We start from the raw sequence: 20,949 nt of genomic DNA on the forward strand, positions 1-20,949 counted from the left end.
CCTGGCTGGCTCAGTTGGAAGAGCGTGCAACTCTTGATTTTGGAGTCGTGAGTTCAAGCCCCACGTTGGGTGTGTAGAGATTACTTAAAAAAATAAAAATAGTAGAATGACACAAATCTATCCTGTCCTCAGAGAGACTTCCAGGAAGTATTAACGAGAAAAGCAAATTTCAGATTTATCTGATTTTGTTACACACTGTAAAAATACTGGTATTTTACACCCCCCAGTAAATAGGTTTACATGCCTGTGGCAAAGGGAAGGAAACGTTTGCCGTGGTTCATCGTGGAGGGTGGGAACGGAAGACAAGGGAAGAGAGATGATGCAGCCCTCGCTGCTGCTTGAGAACGCCAAGTTTTACCAAATCTTCCCATTTTTCCAAGCGAGGTTGGGTATCTGGGGTCGTGAACTTTCGCAAATTTTAAGCACTGGCAAATAATGAAAAGTCGTCTACGATGGAAAAAGAAAAATCACCCTTTGGGTCGAAGAAAACACCCCCGGGACCATTTTGGATCCAGAGGCGACTTATTTCTAACTCATCCCCACCGTCTGGAAGGGTGTGTGCCAGGGAGAGCCCGGCGCGGGGGGCGAGCGGGTTTGCGCGGGACCGACAGCTTCGGAACCCCCACTTCGCCCAGCCCCTGGCTCTGGAGGCGAACATGGTCTCACGAGGCTTGTAAAAGGCCTGAGGAGTGTCCACAGGCAGCCCTCGCACCGCGCCCCCCGCCCCCGGCGCGAAGGCCTCCCCTCCGCCATCTTGGCTCCCGCCCCGCGCCGCCGCTTCCTCCCGGATCAGAAGTTTCGCGCCAAATTGTCCGGCAAGCAAAATGGAGCCCGGAAGGAGGCCAGGGACGTGACGTCACGGGCTCCGCAGCCAATCCGCTCCAGCGGCCTGTCCGGAAGGTGGGGCTCGCGGGCGCAGAGCGGTCCAATCGCTGGCTGTGGAATCTCAGCGAGCCAATGGGGACGCAGCGGCCGCGGCGCCCGAACGCGGCGTCTCGTTTTTCCCGCGAAACTCGGCGGCGGTGCGTGGAGGTGCTGGTGTACCCGGGTCTGGGGGTTGTGGGGTCGCAGAGGTGAGACCGGGGGCGGGGGGGTCTGCAGGTCTCAGCAACCGAGGGCGCTGCAGGGTGGGCAGGCGTTCTCGCCGGCGAGCTGGGGTCCCCCCGCCCCGCATTCGGAGCCGAGCCCACCCCCGCCGGCTCCAGCTGTTTGTCCCCGCGCCAGGCGCAGTCATGTCGGGTTTCGACGACCCCGGCATCTTCTACAGCGACAGCTTCGGGGGGGACACCGCGGCCGACGAGGGGCAGGCCCGCAAATCGCAGTTGCAGAGGCGCTTCAAGGAGTTCCTGCGGCAGTACCGAGTGGGCACCGACCGCACCGGTTTCACCTTCAAATACAGGTGCGGGCTGGAGCAGGACAGGAGGAAGGGGGGCACACAGACCCCCCCCAAGTGTGGCGCCGACAGGGGTCGCACGTCATCACTCAGAGCCGGCTAGTGTCGTAGAGCACGAATGGGGGGACACGGGCCCAGAGAAATGAGGGAGCATGTCCCAGGTCCGAGGATCGGGGTCCCAGCCGTGCTTCATCCGGCCGCACCCTTGTGGCCTTTGGTTTTGTACGTGTTATACCTGAAGGTAACTTTTGAGTGGTCACCTGTTGAGTGGGCTCCTAACAGCCAGCTAGAGCTCCTAGGGTCCTTTGATTTTTTTTTTTTTTTTTTTTAAACCCATGACTTGTTTCTGGTCGTTTGCTTCTTGTTGTTTTTCCGCGTACTGTCTCTGATGTCTCCTAAACTCAAGTTCTCTATGGGTGTGAAAGGTGAAGATGGTAGTTAGGATTTATTTACTTCATTCATGCAGTCATTCTGATTTGCAACTTCCATTGATCAGCACCTGCTGCGGGCCAGGCACTGTTCCACTGAACCTGCTCTTTGTCATTGTATAATCCGCGGCATCATGTCAGATCCTTGTAGGTCCAGCCTCTGTCCCTAGCACCTTAAAAGGCAGAGGTGGATTTGTAGGTTCAGGCTTGGGCAGGACCAATTATTGAGTGACTTCCAAGTAACAGTCTCTGTGTCATCAGTAAATGGTGCCTCCCCCTATTCATGTACCAGCTGACATTGACCATCTGTGTGCCAAGCATTGTGCTAGGCATTGAGGTATGAAGATGGAAAGGCCTATTGCTTACCCTTTAGAAGCTCTTAGGTCCGTGAAGCTTATAAGTCAGTGGGAGCAAGGCATAGAGGCCAAGAGACGATTACAAAGTGACAGTTACCTCAAAGGAGGACTATATGGGTGCCTGGGTGGCTCAGTTATTTGGGTGTCTGCCTCTGGATTTCAGCTCAGGTTGTGATCTCGAGGTTCATGGGTTCAAGCCCCACTTCGGGCTCTTCGCTGACGGTGCGGGACCTGCTTGGGATTCTCTCTCTCTTTCTGTCTCTCTGTCTTCTCCGCCGCTTGTGCTCTGTCTCTCTCTCAAAATAAATAAATAAACATGAAAAGAAATTAAAGGAAAAGAAAAGGAGGAATATAGAAGGAAGTTAGGGAGGGCTTCCAGAGGAGCCCAAGTTTAACCCCTAGCTGAGAGGAGAGTTTCAGGTGTGGAAGGCATTCCTGAGAGGGGCAGTTGCATGCATGGGCAGAGAGGTAGGAGTGGCTTTTTATAATAGCAAGGGGCTTTTTGGGCCAGGGTGGTCATTTTGTGTGTGGCTCTGGGACATAAGGCAGGGGAGGGGGGGGGGGGATAAGGTCTGAGATGAGGCTGAGGAGAGGGCCCTGTGTAGGTCAGTGGTCCCTAAGTGTGTTTTGGGACAAGAGTCCCATAGGATGCTCTGTAAAAAGTGCATCTGGTGGTTGATAAGACAGACACAGTCTCTGCTGTCTTTGGGCTCCCAGGTTTGAGGTGTGTGTTAGGTTAGTCTCCAGGAGAAAGTAAAAGGCTCCAGGGAGTCCTGCAGCGAAAGAGCTGAGTCTCCCAGACCCACCTGTGTGTGCACACAACCCTGTGTTGGAGTGTTGAACTGTGCTTCGGCCATCTTGTGGACGATCTCCACGGAACCTGTTTTTTTTTTTGGAGGATATGCCTCTGTCGGCAGCAGGGAGCCTCCGCAGGGTTATGTCACAGAACCACCTGGAACTCGATGTGTATTTGGGAAGAGGAGGGGGCGGGCAGTGGTGGTGCTGGTGTGGGCAGATTTGGGGTGCAGGTGCGCCTCGGCCAGTGTTGATCTCCTCTGCACCCTCCCCCTCCCCCACCCTGCCACCTGCCCACCGCAGGGATGAACTCAAGCGCCATTACAACCTGGGGGAGTACTGGATCGAAGTGGAGGTGGAGGACCTGGCCAGCTTTGACGAGGACCTGGCCGACTACTTGTATAAGCAGCCAGCCGAGCACTTGCAGCTGGTGAGTGGGACCCCGTCCCTGAACCTCCCCTCCCCGCTCCAGGGCCGGTCCTGCTCTGGTCACCAACAGCTGTCTCCTTCCTCTTCAGCTGGAGGAGGCTGCCAAGGAGGTGGCCGATGAGGTGACCCGGCCCCGGCCCGCTGGCGAGGAGGTGCTCCAGGACATTCAAGTCATGCTCAAGTCCGACGCCAGCCCGTCCAGCATTCGTAGCCTGAAGGTGGGTCCCCTTAGAGGCTAGTCTGAGGGTGGCAGTGGCTGCTGCATGGTGCACTGGGGCTTCAGACAAAGGCAGATCTAAGTGCCAGCTGTGTGACCCTGGGCAGCTCACTCAACCTCTGAGCCAGTTTCCTCCTCTGTAAAATTAACTCATAGGACAAATGTTACTGAGCTCCTTCTGTGGGCAAGGCATTGAGTTGGTTCTTGGAGAAATCACATTGAGCTAAACAAAAAGCTCTTGTGTGGGGTTTATGTCCACCCGTGGGGTGTGGGGGGAGCCCTGAGTAAAGCAGTGAATATCACCCAGGGTGATTTTAGTTACCTATTTTTTTTAATGTTTATTTTTGGGAGTGAGCAAGCGTGCATGTGAGGTGGGGAGGGGCGGGGTGGGGGGAGGAATTCCAAGCACAGTGCAAAGCCCGACGCAGGGCTTGATCTCGAACTATGAGATCATGACCTGAGCCGAAATCAAGAGTCGGATGCTCAACTGACTGAGTCACCCAGGAGCCCCACCCGTGATGATTTTTGGATGTTCCTAAGTGCAGTGGAAGAAATCAGGGGGGTGGCCCTGTGGGAAAGACAGAAAGCTTCCCTGGTGGAGAACCATCTGAGCGGAGACCGAGCAGTGGGCAGACAGTTGGGAGAACATTCCAGGGAGGCAGAGGTACAGCCTGGACAAAGCCTGAGTGGTGAGGGGGGCATGGTATGTATGGTCAAGGCCATGCTGAAGGACAGCCGGCGAGGCTAAGAGTGATCGGGAAGCAGGAGGGGCTGGCATCTGAGGGGTTTATTTGTTTTAGTTGACAAACACTGAAGGCTGCTGTGCTCCACGTGTGGGCTAGACTCTCATGTAAACAGACAGGACTCAGTTCTCACAGAGCTTATGGTGGGAGAGACAGATACAGGACTTTGAGATAACTTCAGGAGCCGTGATAGGAGTCATGAAGGAAAGAGAAACGTGAGTAAATATGACAGTGGCCGAAGGAGGTGGATGGCGGTCAGAAGAGGCCTCTCTCAGGAGGTGATGTTGGAGTGAGTCTGAGTGAGTCATAGCTGCGCAACAGCCCAAGGGAAGAACATTCCAGGCTCAAGGAGAAGCAGGTGCAAAGGCACTGAGGTGGGGACAGTGGTATGCTTCAGGGAACAAGAAGGAACCAGTGTGGCTGGACCCCAGTGAACATGAGGGTTGAGGGAAGGAAGGGGGAAGGGAGGAAGAGGCCAGAGGGCCCAGGCTTTCCAGCCATGGAAACGCTTGGATTCTGTATGGAGCGCGGTAGGAAAGCAGGGGGTGTTTAGGTATTCGAGTGGGCTGGTTCCATTGGCAAACAGTCCCTTTGGCTGCCACGTGGAGGACAACTTATAAAATTGGCAGGAGTGAGAGCCAGGGGAGCAGTGAGCAGGAAGTGATGGTCGTGACGTTAGTCGTTCCGTTACAGGGTGGTGGTTAGAATCTAAGGAGGTGATGCACTTGGCTGTACTCGGCATTCTCCATAGCGGGGCCCAGATGTCACCCTTTTAGCTAATGGCACCTCCTCATCGTGCGTCATACTCATAAGGCCATGCTCTGGTCTTTGCTTGACAGACCTACTCCACATCCTGCAGCTCTCTTGGGGGTCCCTGTCAAGCCGCCTTTGGCTGGCACGATGCAGGTCTGTTCCCGAAGCAGGGCTGTGAGTTCTGGAGCTTGTCGGCTTTATCTATTCCCAGCACCAGGGAAGGGCTCCGTGACTATGTTTGGAATTAAACTCAGTATCACGCTTTTCTGTGGAAGCGGCATTGGACCTGTTTTGGGGGGCAGCTGTTTCATGAGGGAGGCAAGCCTCCACTTCCCCCCAGGGACACGCTTCCGACTGTCAGACTCATTGGAGAACACATTGAATGACCCACTTCAGGTGATGGGTTTCCTACAGTAGAGGAGGAGCCCTCTGTAGGAGGATCGCTGGTCAGGGATGGCTCGGAGGGGCTGAGACTACCCCAGTCCTTTGGGATTCTGGAGTGCCAGGTGCCCGTGTCTTTGTAGATGGTTGTCTGAAAAACATGCTCTGGGGTGGTTCCAACAGTTCCGGTGTCCCCGGCTTGTGGTGGGCACATGTGGCCTTACTTAGCACAGAGGGGGCCAGCCTCTTTCCTTCTCCGCCTCCCATCTCCCAGGCTTTGGTGGAGGGGGTGTCAGCATGAACCTGTAGCCTGCCTGTCCCAGGAAAGCCACTGGGAACTGGAAGAAAAGATAGCGAAAGGAACTTTTAAAAAAAAATCTTTTTAATTTTGGGCTCCTGAGTGGCTCAGTCAGTTAAGTGTCTGACTTCGGCTCAGGTCACAATCTCGCGGTTTCGTGGGTTCGAGCCCGGCATCGGGCTCTGTGCTGACCGCTCAGAGCCTGGAGCCTGCTTCGGATTCTGTGTCTCCCTCTCTCTCTCTGCCCTTCCCCCGCTCGTGCTTTGTGTCTCTCACTCTCTCTCTCAAAAATAAATATTAAAGTCCTTTTAATTTTAATTTTTTAATTTTAAGGAAGCCTCCACCCAACGTGGGGCTTCAACTCAAGGCCCTGAGATCAAGAGTCACATGTTCTACTGAGTCAGCCAGCAAGGTTCCCCTGAAAGGAACTTTTCTTGTTTTGTCTTATGGAAAATTACACATGGAAATGGAATAGTGTAATGAATCTCATATACCTTCACCTAGGTTTAGTGGTTAACATTTTGCCTTTGTTCTTTTTTTCTTTTCTTTTTTTTGCCAGAGTACTTTGAAATAAATTACAGAAGCGCCACTTTATCTCTCAGTACTTCTGCATACGTGAGAAAAAGATTTTCCCGTGCACTCTCTGGGGTCCCTGTCTCCCTTTAATCAACCGCCCTCTGGATGGCTCTCTTGCAGTCGGACATGATGTCGCATCTGGTAAAGATTCCCGGCATCATCATCTCGGCGTCTGGGGTCCGAGCCAAGGCCACCCGCATCTCCATCCAGTGCCGCAGCTGCCGCAACACGCTCAGCAACATCGCCATGCGCCCCGGCCTGGAGGGCTACGCCCTGCCTAGGAAGTGCAACACGTGAGTGGGCCTTGTTGGGGGAGGGACATCTGAGTGGAGACGGGAAGCGTAGGGACCAGCCTGCAGCGCCTGCAGGGAGAGGGGCTGGGGCAGAGGCGTGCCCTGTGGGGGTGGTGCGGGCGGGTGCGCTGGGGCTCAGGGCTGAGAACCAGGGGCCACGTCCTTCTCCATTGGGGAGTTCTGTTCCCACCGGCACGTCCAGACAACTTGTGCGGGGAACCCAGGGTTCGAAGGGGAAAGCACTCCAGGGGGATGGGTCTGTCTGGAGTCTTCTGAAGCACACTGGCTTGCTGGGGCAGCCGGGCCAGCGACATAGCACGCTTGTTCATTTACACGTTGCCTATGACCACATTTGCACCGTAGAGACTGCGTGTGTGGCCTCTTGGCCCGTAACACCGAATGTTTATGCTCTGGCTCTTACAGAAAATGATCTCCACTCCTGGTCTGAAGGGCCCACGCCCTCTCTCAGGCTGCTCACGGGCCTCTGCTGGTCCCCCTCAGCCACCTGACCAAAGTGTCGGCAGTGCCCTGGGCTCAGCCATGCTCCCTTCTGCGCTCATTCCCTGAGTGGTCTCGGGCTTTAAGAATCACCCGCGTGCACACGACACTCGCATGTGTCTCCCCTGAACGCCACAGTCAGACCTGGTTGTGGGCGGGATGCCCCCAAGCCGGTGCCCAGGGGACATTGCACATTTGAACCACACTGACCTGACCTCCATCCCACCCCCCAGATCTGTCCTTCCACAGCTCCCCTCCCCCGCCCCAGATGGGAGCCCCATCTTTTCAGGTGCCCAGGCCCAAGTGCTCGGTCTCAGAATGTTTCTGGGAAGTCCTTTTGGCTCTGCCCTTAAGATTGCATGTAGAGAACCAGACCTTTTCTTAACCTCCTGGGCGTGTCTGTTGTCCTCTCACCTGGAGTGGTGAATCCCGGGCCCACCCTCATCTCCCAGTCTGTTCTCCACTCTGCAGCCGCAGGTGACCCAGCCGTTTCCGTGTCACCCAGAGACCAGCGCTGTCCTGGCCCGCACGGCCCTCCACAGCCCTCTCTGGCCTCCGGTCCTCCCCCAACTCTGGACCCAGCCTCGCTGCCTCCCTCCTAACACAGGGCCTTTGAACATGCTGTTTCCTCCGCCCGGAACATTCTTTCCTCTGACCTCCACAGTCCACATTCTCACTTTTTCCATCAGCTTTCTCTTCTGTCCTCTCACAGAGGTCCTCCCCCAGGCCTCCAGCTTACACTGGGTGTGTGCGTGCCCAGTCACTCTGTCACCCACCGACTTCACGGCATGGAGCACTGCCTGTCGTCCTGTCACGGAGTCATTCGCCGGCTGGCTTTTTCTTCCCTGACTAGACCATAAGTTCATACGAGCAGGGACGCGCTGCCGTGTCCCTGGCCTGTAGAACTGTGTCTGGCACGTAGGGGGTGCTCTGCTCTAACGCCTCTGTGATGGTTGAACTGTGACTTCGTCACGTGGAGGTGAACAGAGGCCTGGACCCTGAGGATGGTCTCCAGGTGCCCAGACCCTCACCGAGAGGTCCTGGGATTTGAGCGGGGGTTCCATAAGGTCACTGGTGATTTGGCTCCTCTACCTGTGGGGACCCCGAGACCCTCGTGGGGCTTGGAAGTGTGACCTGTCCGCAAGGGGGAGGAGCCGGGCCTGGAGCAGACCTCCCCGCTCCTCACCTGGCTCGTGGTACCCCACAGAGCTGCACTCCTTTTCAGGGCCTTGCCCCGCTGTTGCGGAGACCCTCAACTTGCCGCGGGCCAGAGCTTGTCACCGACTCCTGGGGGGGGCTCCCTGGGGTTTGGGTTCTCAGGGGAGCTCTGGTGACCCTTTCTCCTCCCCCTGTGCAGGGATCAGGCTGGGCGCCCCAAGTGCCCGCTGGACCCCTACTTCATCATGCCCGACAAGTGTAAGTGTGTGGACTTCCAGACCCTGAAGCTGCAGGAGCTGCCCGACGCGGTGCCTCACGGCGAGATGCCCAGGCACATGCAGCTCTACTGCGACAGGTGACACGGGCTGGGGCTGGGGGCAGGGAGGGGCTCCCACCGGGGCGGCGGCCAGGCCGAGTCCCCAGCTCAGGTGCTGGGTGTGGCCGAGTGAGTGTGGTGGGCGGAGAGGGTGGCTCGTCGCGGAACACCCCTTCGCTGGCACCCTGGTGCCTCCCATGTTTCCGCTCGTCCTGTCCTCCCAGAGTCTGTGAGGGCGTGTAGCCCCTGCCGTGCGGGTGCTGGACCTGGAACCCCGAGAGGCCGACTGGCTCCGTGAGGGCTCCGGTTCTGGGTTTTTCCTGGGGGGGGGGGGGGGTCCCCGCAGCCCTCGGAGCCAGGAGAGCCCCTGCCTCACCTGCATCCCTGGCTCTCTGTTCACCCTCTTCCTTGGGTTTTGCCGAAGGATCGGGAAGGAGGGGAGGGTGCTTGACTCTAGAGTCTGGTCCCCTCTCGGCCACCTGAGCGGAAGACTTGGCGACGTGATGGGGGTTCGTCACCTGGGCTGGTGCACCTGGGTGTGCGTGCAGGTGTCCTGTGCTGTGTGGTTTCCTGAGGCGTGGATCCACAGGTCTTGTTAGCTTCGTCAGTGGCAGTGGGACGTGTAGAGGTCAGACTCTAGCGAGTTACATGAGTTGGCAAAGCCTCGGTTTGTTCATCAGGAAAACGGGCATAATGACGGTCCTGAATCTCTAGTTAGGCTGCTGGGAGGTGGTAATTGGAAGATGCACGTGTTTAGCATAGTTCCTTAATACAAATTGTGTGTTTGTTGTTGATTAGGTTATTCTCCAAGCAGTCTGTAATCCAGACTCAAGCAGTGGTGTGTGGGAAGAAGGGCCTTAGAATCCTCTCAGAACAGTGACAGTGATGGTGACGCTCCTTGGTAGGATGTGACTCTTTCCCGCACGGAAAGCACTTTTGGGTTGTTTCCTCTCTTGATCCCGTGATATCGCTGCCCCCACCCCCCAAGCTCAGAGATGTGCGGTGACTTCTGAGTGACAGGGTCCGGATGTACACCCCAGCGTCCCCACTGCTCCAGCTCTGGCTGGAGGGGCTCGGAGACTGCCTTCTTCCAGCACCTTCGTTTTGAGAAGAGAACGTGAAAGTCCAGAGGCAAAACGAGTTGACGGAACGGAGCTCATGGGGCCGTGAAGAGGCAGAAGTGGGGGTGGCCCCTGCAGAGAGGCTGGAGGGCCTGAGGAGGAAGGCTTGGGGAGCCCGCGGCGAGTCTGACAGCAGATGGGACGGGGATGGGGCTGGTGAAGGGGTGGGGAGCCAACACGGAGCCAGCTGGAGCCAGCTCAGGCGGGGAGGCCTCTGGTAGGATGATAAGGTGGACCATGAGTGTGACAGGGTGGGTGAGCGGGTCAGAGACCTCCCTGTCCCCACCAGGCTCTCATCTTTGTTTCTCCTTCTTCCCTGTTCCCTCAGGTACCTGTGTGACAAGGTCGTCCCCGGGAACAGGGTCACCATCATGGGCATCTATTCCATCAAGAAGTTTGGCCTGACCTCCAGCAGGGGCCGCGACAGGGTGGGTGTGGGCATCCGGAGCTCCTACATCCGTGTCCTGGGCATCCAGGTGGACACAGATGGCTCTGGTGAGTTGGCTTTGGGGTCCTGGCTGTGCTGCACTCTGGGCCGAGCCCCTGTCATCTCTCCTCTGGATCGTTGCCGGGCCTCCTGATTTCCCCGTCCCCACCCTTCCCAGCGGTCCCCAAGGGCGTCTGCGATCTAGTCCCCTAGCTCCTCAGAACCCGTTCCCCTCACTTACTGGACCCTGAGCACAGGCCGACTCCTGAGGGGCAGAACCGGGGTCTCTGCTCAGGCTTGTGGCGTCCCAGCTCTGAGGCCCTGCCCCGCAGGGCGCCCTGATCGGGCGGTGGGCTGGCCAGGGTCTCCCTCACGTAGCACTCACACACCCTCCCTCCCCGGCCCACCCAGGCCGCAGCTTTGCCGGGCCGGTGACCCCACAGGAGGAGGAGGAGTTCCGGCGCCTGGCCGCCCTGCCCAATGTCTATGAGGTCATCTCCAAGAGCATCGCCCCGTCCATCTTCGGTGGAACGGACATGAAGAAGGCCATCGCCTGCCTGCTGTTTGGGGGCTCCCGAAAGAGGTGGGGGTCTGGGTCCCTCCAGATCTTGGAGGGGATGAGTAACTTGGCTCCTACGAGAGTAGCTGCTGATGGTCAGGACTTGAATGTTCTTTTCATTTTCCTGGGACCCTCAGCCTTGCCTGCTACTCCCAGGCTCCTTCCCCATCAACCAGGCTTGCTGTCAGCTGGCTTGTGGTTCATCTGTGGTCTCCCGTTTCCTTGGCTGTCCGTGCCCTGGAGGCAAGCTGTCTCCCCCATTGCTACCATGGGCAAGGCTAGGGGACACGGCAGCTGTGAACGAGGGTCTCAGCCCGGAGCCCCTGGCTGCCTGCTGCTCTGAGGCTCGTGATAACCCGGTTGGGGGGCCAACTGCCAGTCCTCCCCATGACCAGCCCAAGTGCCAGCCTCGCCCACCTGCCCGTCCTCCCCCAGGCTCCCTGATGGACTCACCCGCCGAGGAGACATCAACCTGCTGATGCTGGGGGACCCGGGGACGGCCAAGTCCCAGCTGCTGAAGTTTGTGGAGAAGTGCTCTCCCATCGGGGTGAGTGCCTAGGGCTCACTGCTCTGCTTGGCCACCCCAGTAGGAAGGCAGGCTGCAGGCAGGGCTACCGGGTCCCCAGGACCCCTGGGGCAGCTGGCTTCCCGGAATCTCTTTCTCGTTCCTCTTGCCTGTGGTCAGGACGGCACAGAGGGAGGAAGAAGGGAACCAATGGGTGTGGGTCGGTTTGGGGCCGTGGGTGGAGTGCGGCCTGAGAGCACAGGCTCTGGATCTCTGCCTGGCCAGTAGCTGGCTGGTCACGGACCGCAAGCAAGTCACCTATTGTCCCCGAGACTCTGTTTATCTACCCACTGGGCCATAATGTTGGTAATAATCACGTGAAGATTAAGGGCCGGGCCCTGCTCGCAGTGCATTACGTACATTTACTCACCTGACCTTCTGCTCGCTGCACGGTGGGTGTTGTGACCCCTTTAAGGAGGAGGAAACGGGTACAGAAGAGCTCCGTCTTGCCCGGGGTCCCACAGCTAGTAAGTGCAAGCACAGGGATCTGACCCCAGGTGTGTGGTAGGCGGGGTGCTCTGTGCAGTGATTGGGGGCCTGGGGGCTCAGAGAGGGCGGGGATGGCCATCGTGGCCAGTGGGACAGGGCTGTGCCAGCGGGAGCTGTAGTCTGGATAGACCGGAAGTATGCCACGGGCTCTGTGCCGGAGCAGCCTGACAAGCATGTGTGCACTACAGCCATGAGCCATCGGGGTGGGCTTACGTTTCTTTAAAAAAAACCAAAATTATTTATTTATTTATTTTTTAAAATATTTTGTTGTTCTTTATTTTTTTTTTAATTGTTTTTTAACGCTTATTTATTTTTGAGACAGAGGGAGACAGAGCATGAATGGGGGAGGGGCAGAGAGAGAGGGAGACAGAATCGGAAGCAGGCTCCAGGCTCCGAGCTGTCAGCACAGAGCCTGACACGGGGCTCGAACTCAACGGACCGCGAGATCGTGACCTGAGCCGAAGTCGAACGCTTAACCGACTGAGCCACCCAGGCGCCCCAAAACAAAATTTTTTTAATGTTAATTTTTGGGAGAGAGACAGAGACAGAGGCAGAGCACGAGTGGGGGAGGGGCAGGGAGAGAGGGAGACACAGAATCGAAAGCAGGCTCCGGGCTCTGAGTTGTCAGCACAGAGCCCGATGCGGGGCTGGAACTCACGAACCGTGAGATGACCTGAGCCGAAGTCTGCTGCTTAACTGACTGGGCCCAGCCAGGTGCCCCCAGTGGGCTGAAGTTTCTGGTGGCCACGTTAGAGACCTAAAAGGATCAGACGAAACTAATCTTACTATTGTGTGTAGCTCAATATATCGGAAGCGGTGTTGTTTTAGTTTGTAGCTTAACATAAAAAATGCAGTGGGATACTTCATATCCTTTCTTTTTTTAAGGGCTAAGTTTGAAATGGGTGCATATTTCACACCGTAAGGCCACCTGGGTTGGGACTTGCCACAGGGGCAGCATGTGGTACTCGAGTCTGTACAGAGATGATGGGACTGGGGCGGGGGAGCCTTCTCCTTGGGGGTCAGGCGTCCCTGTCCCAGCCCTGAGGCCACCTCGAAGTGTGTCCTTCATCTCCGGGTCTCCGTTTGCTCCTCTGTGAGCCGGGCCCCTGAGGGTCGGTTCCCAGGGTTGTGGCGGGGCTCAGGTGAAGAGCGCGTGTGGACACCCACCGGGCCAGACTGGTGCCGGCGCTGCCTTCCTGGCCCAGGGGAGGAGCTTGGGGTTCTGTCCTGGGCTCTGTGGCCGGCTTTGGTGTGTGAGCTTGAGCCAGCCCCATCAGTCTGGGCCCCGGCCTTACTGGGGTCAGAGCGCGGAGCTGGAGATGTGCAGGGCCCTGACCCCTCCCCTTCTCCCTGCAGGTGTACACATCGGGGAAAGGCAGCAGCGCGGCAGGCCTGACTGCCTCAGTGATGAGGGACCCCTCGTCCCGGAACTTCATCATGGAGGGTGGGGCCATGGTCCTGGCCGACGGCGGGGTCGTCTGTATCGACGAGTTTGACAAGGTGAGTCTGATGGTGATGTGGCTGGCAGCTGGAAGGTGGAGGTGTGGCCTCCTGTGCTCAGACGGCACAAACCGCCTCTGACTTAGAGCCCGGTGTGGTCAGTCTCCGGGCCTGTTATCGAGGGAAGTAGTTTAACCTCTCTGAGCCTCCGTTTCCTCATCTGGAGAGTGGGTTCGTGGTCACTGGTGCGAGAGGTCTCCACGTTCCTGCCATCCGCCGGGCATAGAGTTGGGGCTTGACTGGTAGCTGCTGTGGTTTTCCTGCTGCCCTGCTGCTCTCCTGCCCCCGTGCCTGGGCCTCAGACGTTCCTGTCCCACACAGATGCGGGAAGACGACCGAGTGGCGATCCACGAGGCCATGGAGCAGCAGACCATCTCTATAGCCAAGGTGCGTGGCCCCCATCCAGCCTGGCCCGGCGTGCGTGGGGAGGGTGCTGGCGGGGGGCCACTGTTCGCCAGGGCCTGTGCTGGCAGTAGCCGCCGGCCTGGGGTCGTGGGGCGCGTGTGCACGGACGCACGGAGGGGACGTGCCCCCGGGTTCTCATCTCTGCCATCTGCTTCCCTCCCTCTCCCCTCAGGCTGGGATCACCACCACCCTCAACTCCCGGTGCTCCGTCCTGGCTGCAGCCAACTCGGTGTTCGGGCGCTGGGATGAGACGAAGGGGGAGGACAACATCGACTTTATGCCCACCATTTTGTCCCGCTTTGACATGATCTTCATTGTCAAGGACGAGCACAACGAGGAGAGGGACGTGGTGCGTTTGAAGACGGCCAGGGCCACAGGGCTCACAGGGCCGGGTCCAGCCAGGGCCGCAGTTCTGGGGGAGGGTCACCCGGGCTTGGCCCAGAGTCCTGACCATCAAGCCGACTTGCCCGTAAGTGGGCAGCCCAGGAGGGGTGGCTGTGGCTGGCAGAGAACACTGGACTGGGGGTCCAGTCCTGCCTCCTGTGTGTGTTAGGCTGTGCGGTTTGGGTCAGTCATTCCCTCCCCGGGCCTCAGCCCCTGGTATACGAAACAAGGAAGTTGATCTCTGCAAATAATAGAAGCCCGGCTCTGGCCAGGACGTCTCTGGAAGAAAGTAGTGGCTTATGTAATGGGCAAGCCTAAAGGTGTGGGGCTCAGCTGCATCCGGGGCCCCGTGGTCAGAGCTCTCTGCTTCTGCCTCTGCTCTCCCTCCCTGCTGGAGGCTTGTACTCAGGCAGATGCTCTCCTTGTGGCCTATACGGCCCTGGCAGCTCTGTGATTTTGTCTGGTTGGCTCACAGACCCTGAGGAAAGAGAGGCCTCCTCCTTTCCACGAGTTCTGGCCCTACCAGCTCCTTCTTCCTGCCTGCTCAACTTCTGTGTTGGGATCGAGGCTGGGGAGGGCCTGTGGGCTGACCCAGTGTCCCCTCTGCCTCCCCAGATGCTGGCCAAGCACGTCGTCACTCTGCACGTGAGTGCACTGACCCAGACCCAGGCTGTGGAGGGTGAGGTCGACCTGGCCAAGCTCAAGAAGTTCATTGCCTACTGCCGAGCGTGAGTCCTAGGCATGGGCCCTGCAGGAGTGGGGTTGCCTGGCTCTCCTAGGGTGGGAGAGACCCTGGGCCTGCTTCTTACAAGGGATTACAAGAAGGGATGCCTTCTTACAAGTGAAGCCCTCCTGAGGGTTCTGGCTAGGTTCCTTTCTGAACTCGCACAGGTCACTCGGTGGCTTTTGGCTTACATTGCCACATCTCTAAAATGAGATTGTAAAAATCAGAAGGTCTTTAAAGATCAGCTCGACTCTCACATGCAGGGAGGCGGTGCAGTGTGGACATCGTGCACACGGGCTCTGGGGCACGTCCGCCCCACCGTGTGACCTTGGGCGAGTCAGTTGCCCTCTGAATCTCCCATTTCCTGGACTGGTGTTGCCTAGGGTTTTTGTAATGATGGCACGGTGATTAAGTGCTTGGCAGAGCCCCTGCACCGAGTCAACATTCGGGAAATGGCAGCTGAGACTTTTATTCCTGTTTTCTTCACAGCCGGCCAGTAACTGTAATCCTACATACAATAATTACCCTGTGCCGGGTGTTCTCTGAGTATTTCACGTGTAAGCGAACTTTAGCCCTGTCCCTAAACCTTTGAGGGACCATAGGAATCCATTTTACTGGGGCTGCGGCTAAGAAGCTGAGGGAAGGAAAGGTTAAGTAGCTTGTCCAAGGTCCTGAGTGGGAGGTAGGAGAGCAAGGATTTGAACCCAGGTACCTGGCGCCAGGGGCTGTGCTGTTAGCCACGGTGTGGAGATGCTGGACATATGCCTCGGTGGCCTCTTGTTGGGGGTAAAACCTGAGGGTGGAGGAGTCTTCAAGAGCCCCTCCGGTGGGAGGGGAGCACTGTAGTCCGGTAGGTCCCTCAGTTCCCCCCTACCCACCCTTGGAGTGATGGAGTGGCGCAATGACTCCCGTCCTGGGTCCTTGTCACAGTTCTGAGCTCCTGTGGCCCCGTCCTCAGAGGCTCGGGCCCCAGCTGTGAGGCTTGCCCCATCCTGACGCCAGGTCCTTGGTGGCCTTGGGGAGTCGACTCCTCCCTCCTGGCTCTGTCTTCTCACCCTCAGGATGAGGGTTGCCTTAGGTGATCTGAGTATTCCCCTGAATCTGTGACTGTCCCTTGGCTGGGCAGCATGGTGGGTGCCCCAAGAACCCTTCCTGGCCTCGTGTCAGCTGCTCCCCACCATCCTGCAGGAAGTGTGGCCCCCGGCTGTCGGCAGAGGCCGCAGAGAAGCTGAAGAACCGGTATATCATCATGCGGAGTGGAGCCCGGCAGCACGAGAGGGACAGCGACCGCCGCTCCAACATCCCCATCACCGTGCGGTGAGCAGGCGTGGGAGGGCCGGGCCCAGGAGGGCTGCATGGGCCTCCTCGGTTTACAAAGTAGGGTGTGCCTCGCAAGCCAGGGCTGGGGGCCCTTGCTCACCGCACAGCGCAGGCCTGTAGTGAGGGCTGCGGGTCAGGGAGGCTTTTGGGAGTATAAACCCTCACGGTATGTACTTCTTGGCCTGTTTTAAGGTTGAGAAGACCTGGGACCCTGTTTTCTGAATTTTGTCTGGTTTCCCTCGTTGCAGGGCAGCATGAGGGAAAGGGAAGGGTCCAGTCATGGGAGTTAAAGAGACCTGGGTCCTAGACTCTGGCCGACTGACTGCAGGGAAATGGCTTTCCTTCTCTGGATCTCGGTTTTCATGGTTAACTCCTCATTTTTGTGAAATTATACAGTAGAAGATAGTGATGAAGAGTTTGACCCCATCTCGTCTGAATCCTGTCTCTAGCACTGATTAGTTAGAAGTGATTTTATTTGTATGTAATGGAAAATACAAACAGAGTAAATAAATTGGAGTTTATTTCTCTCTCACATGTAAAAATGTTAGAGGGTGGGTGGTCCAGGACTGATGCGATGACTCCTCAGAGTCGTTGGCAAGTGGGGCTCTTTCATGCTTACCCTTATCCTCCTAGTCTAAGATGGCTGCTGGAAGTTCAGCCATCACCTCTGCATTCCAGGAGACAGGAGAGGCAGGAAAAGAAGGGCCCATCTCTTAAGGACATTTCCTGAAGTTCCCAGAAAATGTTTGAACTTCCATCTTCTTGGCCTACTTAGTCACATAGACACATGTAGATACCAGAGAGGCTGGGAAATGTCAAATTTGAGCTGGGCGCCACATCCTGGAGTAAAAATTGGGGTTCCATTTCTTTGATGTGTATTTAATTTTGAGAGAGAGCTGAGACAGCGCGAGTGGGGGAGGGGCAGAGAGAGGGAGACACAGAATCCGACGCAGGCTCCAGGCTCCAAGCTGTCAGCCCAGAGCCCGATGTGGGGCTTGAACTCATGAACCATGAGATCACGACCCGAGCCAAAGTCGGACGCTCAAGCGATGGAGCCACCCAGGCGCCCCTGGGGTTCCGTTTCTGAGGGTCACGGGGACCGCAAGCAGTCTCCCCCATAGGCTGAGACCTTGGGCAGGCACCTCCCTGCTGCTGTGCTGGGACAGGGGCGGGGGGTGAGCTGAGTCCCCGCCGCGTCCCCTTGCTCCCACGCAGGCAGCTGGAGGCCATCGTGCGCATCGCCGAGGCCCTCAGCAAGATGAAGCTGCAGCCCTTTGCCACGGAGGCGGACGTGGAGGAGGCTCTGCGGCTCTTCCAGGTGTCCACGCTGGACGCTGCCTTGTCCGGCACCTTGTCAGGTGAGCAGGCGCAGGGACCCGAGCTGGGTGGGGGGGGCAGGGGGGGGCCACAGCCGGGAGGCCCGGAGCATGTGTCGCGTCTGTGCCTTTGCCGAGCGTCCTCCTGGCGGTGAGCCCCCGTTCCCAGTTCCGCCCCAGCCACTTCCTTCCACGATGACAAGCGGTGGCTTCTCTCCACACCCTTGGAGACGATCCTCTTGACCCAGTTAATTAGTAAGAACTGTCATCTTGACCTCATCTGAGAACGATGGCACTCCTTGTGAGCTCATAACCTTTCTGAGTGCTTCCAGAACTCTTTCCTGTTTACTTCCAGCTGTCCCCACATCCCCCCCACCCCCCGAGAAGCCAGGCGGGGCACTTAGAAATAAGACAGTCATTCAGAGGCCTTTTCATGGTGCCAAGGCTGCTGTTCGTTAGCTGGAATGCAGGTCTCGGCCCGGAGGGCAGGGAAGGTCAAACTGCCATAAGCCCTACAATCTGCTTCAGGCTCAGTCTTTGAACAGATTTTTCTGGATCACTGACTGTGCCAGACTCTCCTGGGAGTAGATTCATTCCTTCACTGAGCAGGGTGTGGTGTTTGTCAGGCGTCGTTCCAGGTGCTAGGGGTGTAGGAGTGAACAGATCTCCAAGTCCTTGCCTTGCGGGCCTCATTTTGGATGGGGAGAGATTCGACAAAGGCAGATAGATGGGGTTCAGGCAGTCAGAAGTGCACTGGGCTGTGGGGGCGGGGGGGATCCTGGCAGGCTGGATATGTTGGAGGAAGATGGTCTGGATGGCTTCTCTGAGGAGGTGACATTCAGGAGTGGTGTGAAAAGAGGAAATAAGGGCAGGGGGAGAGGACACTGTAGGGGGAGGCTGAATGCCACGCCTCCAAGGAGGGAGCAGGCTTGGCATGTTCAAGGGTGAGTGTGGCCGGTGTCTTGGGTGGTGTGAGGGGCCTGATCGCCCCCACCCTCCCCTTGGTGAAGACTCAGTCTCTGCCCTGGAGGGGATTCCCGTCAACGTGAGAAATTTGCTAATGGGGGCTCTTGGGTTTGCTGATGGCCAGAGGTCAGGTGTGATTTGGGACAGTGAGGTTTGAGCTGGGCGTCGTAGGCTGCGTAGCAGTTTGCCTTGCAGATCCGTTTCATCCTGGAGCCTTGAGGTCCCCCACCCAGTGGCTCCGCTGACCGTGCCCCACCCTCTCCTCAGCTGAAACCCCAGGGCATCTGTAGGCCTTGGTCAGCAGGAGGAATGTGCCCTGCAGCAGCAGATGTGAGCCGTGAGCCTGGTGCTTGCCTGGGCCCCTTGGGGCACCTCACAGCCGTGGTCTCCGGGCAGCCTGCCCTCCCTCCTTGGGGCACTGGTGGGTTCGGCTCTCTCAGATCTGCTCCTCCAGGAACTTTGTCCCTGCTGCCTGACCAGCCGGGTGGGGTGCAGGTATTACGGGCTCTCTCTCCAAGTCCGCCCACGTCCTTCCTCAGAGCCCTCCCCTGGCCGTTCCCAGAATCAAAGCAAAACCAGTGCCATGGCCTAGGGCCCCCAGGACCTGGCCCCTGGTCGCCGGTCTGGCCACGTCCCTGGCCCCTGGACTGGGTTTCGAATGAAGTCGGGTTTCTACCCCTGTGCCTTTGCATCTGCCAGTCCGTTGCCTGGAGCATCTTTCCACACAGGTGTGCTGTGTCCCCTGACTCACGGCTGTGTCCAGCCATCTCCACAGGCCCGTGCTGTCCCCCATGCACCATTCCCCGGCCACCCTTTCTTGGCTCAGGGGCCCCGTCCCTTCAGGTCTCCCACTACGAGCAGACTGAGGTCTCCGGTGCCCCGTCCCCACCTACCCGTCTCTCTCTGCCCACAGGGGTGGAGGGCTTTACCAGCCAGGAGGACCAGGAGATGCTGAGCCGCATCGAGAAACAGCTCAAGCGCCGCTTTGCCATCGGCTCCCAGGTGTCGGAGCACAGCATCATCCAGGACTTCACCAAGCAGGTAGGCCCTCCCGTGGCCTGGGGGGGGGGAAGCGGGGGGCTCGCGCGGCCTGCCTCCCACCCACCCGGCACCTGTGTCCTGTTGCTCAGCTGACAGGCCTGGGTTGGGGATGGGGATGAGGTGGCTCTTCCTCGCCTTGGACCTGTTCCCGTCATTCATCCCCTAGAGACGGCCTCAGTCTGGGGCAGGGCTGGTCTTCTGTCCCATCAGGGGAGAGGACGGGGGGCTGGTGTTCTGGTACCACCACACCCAGGCTCCCCCAGCACCTCCTGTGTATCTCTGCCCTCGCTGCCTGGCTTTTGTGGGGTGGGGAGGGGCAGAGTCAGGAGGGGGAGTCTCCAGTTCATGGAGGACAACGTTCGAGAACCCAGAGAGGAGTGGGGCCTTCTGGGTGCTGTGGAGAACTTGTGGTCTTTTTTTTTTTTTTTTTAATTTTTTTTTACATTTCTTTCTTTTTGAGAGAGACAGAGCGCAAGCTAGGGAGGGGCAGAGAGAGAGGGAGACACAGAATCGGAAGCAGCTCCAGGCTCTGAGCTGTTAGCACAAAGCCTGACACAGGGCTTGAACCCACGAACCGTGAGATCATGACCTGAGCTGAAGTCAGACGCTTAACCGATTGAGCCACCTGGGCACCCCAACTTGTGGTCTTTAAAACCACAGGAACAATCCACGCCTTTCTGATTTCAGCTCCTCTTAGCATACGTCATGTCATTTGAATCTTAGAGCAGTTTCACGCAGCAGGTGGTACCACGCTCGTTCTATATGTGAGCAGACTGGGGCTTAGGGAGGTTTAGGGGGTCAAGAGCTTCGGTTCTAGAGTCAGGTGGACTCCGTTCAAGGCCCAGGTCTGCCACTTAATTGCTGTGTGACTTTGAGCACGTGACTTAGCCTCTCTGTGCCTCAGCTCCTGGCCCGTAAGATGAGTGTAATCACAGTACCGGCTGCGTGGGGCTGTTGTGGGGGTGGAGTGAGTTGAGGTACGAAGACTAGAACGGTGCCTGGCACGTAGTAGAGTTCAGGAGGTGTGAGCCCTTCGCGGGAGCCAAGGAGATGGGTGTGAAGGCCTTTGATAAACCAGAAGTTCTCTGTGAGCAGGGGGGATACGTGGGGTCCCCTCTGGAGGCACGCTCCTGCATCCAGCCTTGCGTCCGCAGAAATACCCGGAGCACGCCATCCACAAGGTCCTGCAGCTCATGCTCCGACGGGGCGAGATTCAGCATCGCATGCAGCGCAAGGTCCTGTACCGCCTCAAGTGAGCCCTCGCGGCCTCGGACTTGCCCGTGCCTCCCGCACGGCCCGCACCCCGAACGTCACTGCCCCCCGCCTCCCTGCTGCCATCTTGAACTTCCCACGCGCTCTCCACCTGCCCTGGAGGAAGGAGCGCCCCCCCTGCCTCGCCGCCTCCGGGCGCCTGCCTCTGGCGCAGGTCCAGGAGGCGTGCTTTTGGTGTTTGTTGAAATAATAAAGCCACGGTGCGTTTGGATGTCTCTGGGCTTCT

The 20,949-nt window shown here is 57.8% G+C and overlaps 1 protein-coding gene across 3 annotated transcripts; it reads left to right on the forward strand.

The window, feature by feature from the left end:
- Positions 1-946: 946 nt before the first annotated feature.
- MCM5 (minichromosome maintenance complex component 5) lies at positions 947-20,938 on the forward strand. 3 transcript variants are annotated; one of them, XM_078449493.2, is made up of 17 exons: positions 947-1,032; positions 1,225-1,399; positions 3,276-3,402; positions 3,491-3,619; positions 6,490-6,662; positions 8,518-8,673; positions 10,084-10,250; positions 10,594-10,765; positions 11,177-11,288; positions 13,152-13,295; positions 13,617-13,682; positions 13,873-14,049; positions 14,700-14,812; positions 15,997-16,125; positions 17,344-17,486; positions 19,324-19,451; positions 20,606-20,938. In XM_078449493.2, the coding sequence occupies exons 2-17, from the start codon at positions 1,233-1,235 to the stop codon at positions 20,705-20,707; spliced, it is 2,205 nt and encodes a 734-aa protein (XP_078305619.1). In that variant the 5' UTR covers positions 947-1,032; positions 1,225-1,232; the 3' UTR covers positions 20,708-20,938. The 3 variants fall into 3 exon arrangements, with proteins under 3 accessions (XP_078305619.1, XP_078305618.1, XP_078305620.1); XM_078449492.2 differs by having other exon boundaries at positions 954-1,073; XM_078449494.2 differs by having other exon boundaries at positions 955-1,022.
- The last annotated feature ends 11 nt before the right edge of the window (positions 20,939-20,949 follow it).

This window comes from Panthera onca, chromosome B4 (assembly GCF_046562875.1).
Source record: "Panthera onca isolate mPanOnc1 chromosome B4, mPanOnc1 haplotype 2, whole genome shotgun sequence".
Lineage (NCBI taxonomy): Eukaryota > Metazoa > Chordata > Mammalia > Carnivora > Felidae > Panthera > Panthera onca.